The sequence below is a fragment of the Nematolebias whitei genome, chromosome 16, assembly GCF_014905685.2.
Source record: "Nematolebias whitei isolate Nwh7 chromosome 16, NemWhi1, whole genome shotgun sequence".
Lineage (NCBI taxonomy): Eukaryota > Metazoa > Chordata > Actinopteri > Cyprinodontiformes > Rivulidae > Nematolebias > Nematolebias whitei.
In genome coordinates this window covers 43809770-43817524 of record NC_056513.1, presented here as the reverse complement: position 1 = coordinate 43817524, position 7755 = coordinate 43809770, and the positions used below count along the sequence as shown (strand labels likewise).

Here is a 7755-nt window from a genome sequence, read left to right as displayed (position 1 = left end):
GATTCACTCAAAATATGCGCCGTGTAAATGGCCCCTAAACCTGAGTTAATACAACTTCTCAGACTGAGGCCCTGTACACACGTAGCCTGGTGTTTGAAAAAACGAATATCCGCGCAAAAAAATATCGCCGTACATACATGTTCGGATAGAGAAAATGATCGTCTACATGAACCCGGTGATGTTCACCACAGAGCGTTGTAAAGAATATGCCCAACCCATAGGAGGCAGTGTAGTGCAAAGGTGAAACGTATATCAGCCAATCACAACCCTTCAAAGCAACCACAACTTCCTGTTAGTATTGAATCATGGCGCCTGGAGGTTCGTTTGTGTGGACAGACCGCGAGGTTGAACTACTATTAAATACCGTGTTGGAGTACAAAGTTAATAAAACTCAGGAAAATGTCGACTGGGAATCCTGTCAGAACAAGTATGTTGATATTTTAGCGCTTTTTTTAGAGCATTACCCAACGGAGTCCTCCGACGAGTTTCCCCATTCACATGCCGACATCACGCGCGGGAATTTAACAACAAAAATGAAAGCAGTCCGAGGTAAATATCGCCATGCTGTTGATACAGGACGCAGGAGTGGACACGGTCGAGTGGTTCTTCTGTACTTCGAACTGTGCGAACAAATCTGGGGTGGCTCTCCAGCTAGTACTACCATATCCTCCGGTATTGAAACAGCTGACCTGGATCATTCTCGGACCCTACCCTCACCATCCACATCTTCTTCCTCCACTACCATGGATGTAGCAGACACAGGGTCTGATAATGAAAGCAGTGTGGGTCCTACTTCAAAGGAGAGGAGAGACCTGCTTGATGTACGTATATTTTTCTGTCCATTCCTCATAAATAAAAGTACTTTTGCTGTAAATGTTCATCTGTTGGATGTACTATAATTCACGGAACAGGTTTGTTGAATTGTGTTGCTATTAAAAATACAGTTAAGGCAATATGTGTGTTAAAAATTATGCAAGAGTTGAGGTGTGTAGTGGAGGCTGGAATGTGATGTTTTTTATATTTTACTGTGTACGGGTTGCTGATTTATTTTTATTATTATTGCAAAAAAGAAATGACACCATCATGCTCTTACTCATCTCATATTATGTTAGGCCTACATATTCATTAGTTTGATGGGGTGGTGGGTACAAAATACACTTTAAGACATATAGCAAACATTGGATACGCTGTTATTACATATTGTTATGTAGAAGTGATGTGAAAAGTACAACATCAACATGATCCAGGTTTACTTTTTTATGTTTAATTGTGATGATTTTCATTTCTCTTTTGAAGGCAAAACTAAAAGGACACAGACACGACCGTCTGAGGAGAAAGCTGCCTGCTGAGACCCAGTGGCTGAATGCTCTTGAGGAAGACCAGCGTGTGAAAAAGAGACTGGTGGAAATCATTGAGACATCAGAACAAAAAGCATCCGAAAACTATTCAAAAATGTCCAATACACTGGAAAGACTTACCACATCGATTGTTGATGGGTTTTCTCTTCTGAAACAGGTCATTCATGCACCTGCACAACCACCACACTACATGCCATATGAGCCAAGAGGTCCGATGTATTCGCACACAATGGCCCACCATTCTGTCCACCAAAACTCAGCAAATTACCCATACCCAAACAACTCCACTTCTGACAGAACACGTCAAAACACAAGACCAGGAAACACTATGAACACTGAAGCTGTGTTCCACACACCTGCTGAAGCCACTGACCAATTTTCATTCAGTCAGGCCCTTTTTAGTGACCAGTAGAGTACTGTTTTATACATCGAAACAAGTCTGGTACAGTTAAGTATATACAAGTTCCACTTTTGCACAAGGTTGCACACATGTCAGGTTGTTAATCACAGTGTTATTTACTCTGACAGTGTTTTTTTTTTCTGTTTGCTATCTTTTTATACATACTGTGAAAAGCTTAAAATGTAGCAATTGCACAATACTTTAACTATTTACATTTTTGTTACGTGAATCTTTATAAGAGTGGTGATCTAGTCCAGTCCTTGGGAGCTACTGCTACTTAGATGTATTTATTTCTCCAAAACACCACTATCAAATACATACTGATGATTGAAATCAGCTATTTCATACTGGTTTGTTGAAGAAAATGCAGCTGAAATGTACCTGTGGTAGCTCCCAAGTTATGGACTTGGGCATCACTGATTTAAAAGTGTACAGTAACTGTGCTGCTTTTCTCCCATGTTTAAAAAGCTTTATCTGTTGTAGATCTGTTATAATCTGATCTGTTCATAAATGAAACACAAAATAAGAACATGTTAAGTGTGTTCGTTTGAATAAATTGACAAACATTTTAAAAGCAAGTTTCTTTATGTGAATTTTTGTGAATATGACATTTATCAGTTACAAATACAGTCATGTTCATCAGAAAGTATTGGCAGCACTATTTAATACACTACAGGTCCAATTTTAAGAGAGAAAAGTATGGTATGAAGTTTATTCATTTTAAAAAAGTACAAAACAATTCCATAACAATATATAAAAAGATACAAAAAAGTTTAAAATGAAAGGCAGCAGAAAGAAGAAAAAATCTTATTATATCTGCCCCTTTTTTCAAACAATTATTTCAGACATATTAATTTTCAAGTAACAGAACAAAATGAATAACTTTCTAATTTTTCTAATTCTAATAAAAAGTAAAATCATTTAACTTAAAAGTCTGTCTAATGAGCTACAAACTATTATATAATGTATCTAAATCCTGGGTGGTAGCTTTTCATGCATTAATAGAATGAAATGCAATAACATTGCACAAAACAATTTAAAAATTCTCTAACATACATGGTGCTAACTATAACGTTTTTTTATGAAAAAACAACGCAGTCTGCTAAATAGTTCACAGGTTTTTGTGTTTATGGATCCAGACACTGAGTGAGGACTCTCCTGACCCGCTTTCCTTCTGCTGCCAAGCTGTCTCCTCTTACCACTGGCTGTGTGTCCGGTTGATTGTTCCTGTCATGTTGAATAGCTTCAGTTATTCTGTTTTCATCCACAGTGTCTTTTGATGCCTCACAAAAATTGTGCAACACAAAACATGCATATATAACAAATGGAAGATCATTCATATTGATGTCCATGGCTCTCCTCAGGGCTACAAATCGGGCTTTTAGTCTTCCAAATGCACATTCAATCACCATTCTAGCTCGGCACAACGAAAGTCCAAAGTACTGCTCCTGAACATTGCTTCCTCCGTTAGCATATTCTTTCATCAGGTAAGGTAGAAGTGGGTATGCAGGGTCACCCAGTATGTAAATGGGTATAGCGTCTTCGTTCTCCACAATTTGTCTTGGACAGGGGGGAATCTTCATGTTTTTCAGATTTGTGTTTATTGTGGAGTTAGCAAAAACTCTGGCATCATGCACACTCCCTGGCCATTTCACAACTACATCAATAAAGCTGTACTTGTAATCACAGGTGGCTTGTATGTTAAGAGAAAACCTCCCCTTCCTATTTAGGTACTCTGTAGAATTAGCTGATGGCTGCTTTATCTCCACATGAGTCCCATCCACAGCTCCAAGGCACTGAGGGAGACCATAAGCCTGCTCAAATCCCTCAACAAGTGCACGCACAGCAGTCTCTGTTGTTGGCATTTTTATGTAAGATGGTCCCAAGTACACAGTTATAGCCTTACACACCTCTCTAATTATGTTTGAGACTACTTGTCTTGATAAGCCAAATGCATTGGCCGTTTTACGCAGTCTTCCCTCGTCAGCCAAATAATATAGCGTGCATGCAACTTTTTTTGACCACACAGACTGGAGATCGCATTACAGTACTCTTCCCTTGAATGTAAGGAAGGAGTAACTCCGAGAGCGACAGTAATGACGACCGTGACATTCTGAAGTTCTCACGCCATTCCTGTGGGAGAACAATTTCCTTCTCAAAGTTTTCCCACCAGCCAGCAGTGCGTCCAGGTCTGATCCAAAACCGGCGACGGCGACGCTGAATGGCGGTATTGTGCCTCCGTATCGGTAGGGATAGTTGCTGTAAAAGAGCTGAACGCCAAACGCTTTTTCTCCTTTGTAATTCCATCTGTTGGAGCAGTTGTGCTTGTAAAAACAAGCAAGCAAAAATTGCCTGAACCAGCGTTACAATTAGTACTTCCCTAAACGCAGTCATTTTCCCTCCGAATGAATGGGCAAACAAAAACAATTGTCGCACATGTGACGTCAGCGCCGCGCTGCACCATCTGTCGCAGACATAATGCGCATATCTCCGGTTCCGAAAGTCCACACGCAAACCCGAAAGAGGAGATTTCTCAAATCTCCACTTTGGTCGGAGTTTTTGTTATTATTCGTTTATAGTTACATCAACCGGAGTTCACGTGTGGATGAAAGGCCACACCGCATGATAAACTATTCGGTTTTCCTGATATCCGGCTACGTGTGTACAGGGCCTGAAGAAGTCTTTCAGATGAAAGGCGAAACGTTTCTACAATTTTTTGTGTGCGTTTTTTTTTATTGTTGTTTTTTTTAACGTCCAGAGGACCTGATTGAACAATAAAGTCCATGGTCAATAATCCAGGTATACAATCCAACATTTTTCAGTCAGGTCATCTGAACAGTTTCTTTTTTTGTTCTGAAACCTGATTGACCTGATTGAACATTTTTAGATGTTTCTACCTGGATTATTGAGCATGCATCAGGACATTCTGTGTTCGTCTGTCTCTCCTTCCTGTCCTCTCAAACCCAGCCGGTCGAAGCAGATGGTCACTTGTCCTGAGCCTGGTTTCGCTGGAGGTTTCTTCCTTTTAAAGGGAGATTTTCCTTTACACTGTCTCCTTCGTGCTTGCTCAGGATGGGAGACTGCAACGAAGTGAAGATTCAACTAGTCTGCTGGTTTCCTTAGATAGAGGATGTTGCTGTGCTGGTGTTGTTCGGTGTATTGTTTTTGTACTATTAGTGCTTAGTGTATTCTTAGTTTAGCGTATTTTATTTCATATTTTAGATCTTACTACTGTTTTTCTTTTACAATTTATACTTTTGTTGGATGTAACTGGGACCCTGTGTACACAATTTTGTTCCACCACATGTACCACATATGGTGCGAACGACAAATAAATTAAATTAAATTCAGTTTATTTATACAGCGCCGATTCAAAACAAAGTTGTCTCATGGCGCTTTTCAGAAACATTCTCATACATAGAAAAGCCAGTTAGTAAAGTTCTCTATGCAGCAGACTAGTTGAATTTTCACTTTGTCGCAGTATCCCATCCTGAGCAAGCACAAAGGAGACAGTCTAAAGCAGTGGTCCCCAAACTACGGCCCGCGGGCCAGATCCGGCCCCCGACCATATTTGGTCCGGCCCCCTGAACAATACCAGAGAGCATTTTTTAGAATTTTTTTCATATATGTGTATTTGTATTTGATAAGAAAGTTGGACTTTTGCAATAAAATGTTTCTTAGTTATGAACTATTTTCATTATTAAGTAATATAATACTATAATACATAAGTTAATAACTATTTCATACACGCATATAACGTAACATTCTGTTCCACCCTTCTGTGGTCTGTGCCCCTATCTGGCAACCCCCAGAAAAAAATTCTAAACCCGCCCCTCGCAAAGAGAGAACGGAATAATGGCGAAAAGATTAGGTAAGAGAAAAATTGATTCAGAATGCAGGGCATTTAACCTGCAGTGGACAAACGATTATTTTTTTGTTCAATGCAAAGAAAAGGCTGTCTGTTTCATCTGTCAAGAGGCGGTGGCAGTATTCAAAGAATATAATCTGCGGCGACACTATGAATCCCGCCACAAAGACACGTATGCTAGCTTGCAAGGCCAAATGCGAGCAGACAAACTCTCAAAGCTAAAAAGTGGACTGTTAGCTCAGCAGAATACATTTGTACACCAAGCTCAGCTGAACCAGTCATCTGTTCGGGCCAGCTTTCGGGTTGCTCAACTGACAGCAAGCAGCGGTAAACCTTTCACTGATGGAGAGTTTGTCAAGAAATGCATGAACGCTGTCGCGGAGGAGGTGTGTCCTGAGAAGAAAGATGTCTTTAATGCCGTGAGTCTATCAGCGAGTACAATCACCAGACGGATTGAAGAAATCGGGGGTAATGTATATGCCCAGCTGCAGCAGAAGACGAAAGAATTTGAATTTTTTTCATTAGCACTGGATGAGAGCACGGACGTGCAGGACACCGCACAACTGCTCATTTTTGTTCGTGGAGTTAGTGCAAACTTTGAGATCTGCGAGGAGCTGGCAGCCCTCCAAAGTCTCAAAGGGACTACGACGGGGGAGGATATTTTCGGCAAAGTGTACCAAACCATGGAAGAGTTGGACCTGGACTGGTCAAAGCTGGCCAGCATCACAACTGACGGGGCTCCTAATATGGTGGGCATGTCTCGGGGTCTAATAGGACGCATGAACCGGGAGATGGAAGAACGAGGTCTCACCGCCCCGCTACAAGTTCACTGCCTAATTCACCAGCAAGCACTGTGCTGCAAAGTGTTGGCTTGGGATTCTGTCATGAAGGTTGTGGTGTCATGCATAAACTTCATCAGAGCAAAGGGACTTAAACACAGGCAGTTCCAAGAATTCCTGTCTGAACTGGAATCTGCGCACGGCGATGTGCTGTACTACACAGAGGTCCGATGGTTGAGCCGGGGCAGAGTTTTGAAGCGTTTTTACGAGCTGCTACCTCAAATTAACGCATTTCTTCATTCACAAAACAAAACGGTGCCAGAGTTGATCGACCCAGAATGGAAATGGCACCTCGCATTTTTAACAGACATGACAGAAATGCTGAACAGCTTTAACTTGCAGCTACAAGGCCAGGGGAAACTCATTTGCGAAATGTATTCCCACATAAAAGCATTTGAGGTGAAACTAGAGCTGCTTTTGGGACACGTGAAAAAGCACAGCTTCATCCATCTCCCTGCTACACAAAACCTCTCTGCAGAGAACCCAGCGGTCCCGTTTCCAGCTGAAAAGTGTGTGGAAGCACTGGAAATGCTGAAGGCGGAGTTCGGTGCGCGATTCCGTGAACTACATGTTTATGCAAAAGAAATCCGTCTTTTCCAGAACCCCTTTGTTGCCGACATTGACGAAGCCCAGCCTTCTTATCAGTTTGAGTTGGCCGAGTTACAGAACTGTGATGTTCTGAAAGACGCGTTCAAGCCCAGCGGTCTCATTGACTTCTATGCCGCCCTCCCAAACGACACGTACCCTAACATCAGAAAACACGCAAGGAAGATGTCCACACTTTTTGGCAGCACATATATTTGCGAGCAAACCTTTTCACGCATGAAACTGCTGAAAACTCCAATGAGATCAAGATTGACAGATGAACACCTGCATCAGTGTTTGAGACTGGCAGTAACTAGAATGGAACCTGATATTCAACTTCTCACCAGCCAGATACAGGCCCACAGTTCACACTGATGAACATACAAAGGTAAGCTCACTTTTCTGACTTGAATGAGTCATTCTGACTATAAAAAATATAATCATAATAACCCTCTCTGTCAATACCCCAGAGAGGGTTATTTGGTTATTGTTTATTTCATAAATAATGTTATTTACTTCCTGAATTTTGTTCTGTGAAGAACCCAGAGAGGGTTATTTGGTTATTGTTTATTTCACAAATAGTGTTATTTACTTCCTGAATTTTGTTCTGTGAAGAACCCAGAGAGGGTTATTTGGTTATTGTTTATTTCATAAATAATGTTATTTACTTCCTGAATTTTGTTCTGTGAAGAACCCAGAGAGGGT

General features: G+C 41.1%; 1 protein-coding gene across 1 annotated transcript; it reads left to right on the top strand.

The window, feature by feature from the left end:
- Positions 1 to 269: 269 nt before the first annotated feature.
- LOC119423229 lies at positions 270 to 2332 on the top strand. The gene is made up of 2 exons (XM_037690634.1): positions 270 to 821; positions 1297 to 2332. Exons 1-2 carry the CDS (start codon positions 306 to 308, stop codon positions 1768 to 1770), a joined length of 990 nt encoding a protein of 329 aa, XP_037546562.1. The 5' UTR covers positions 270 to 305; the 3' UTR covers positions 1771 to 2332.
- Positions 2333 to 7755: the final 5423 nt, after the last annotated feature.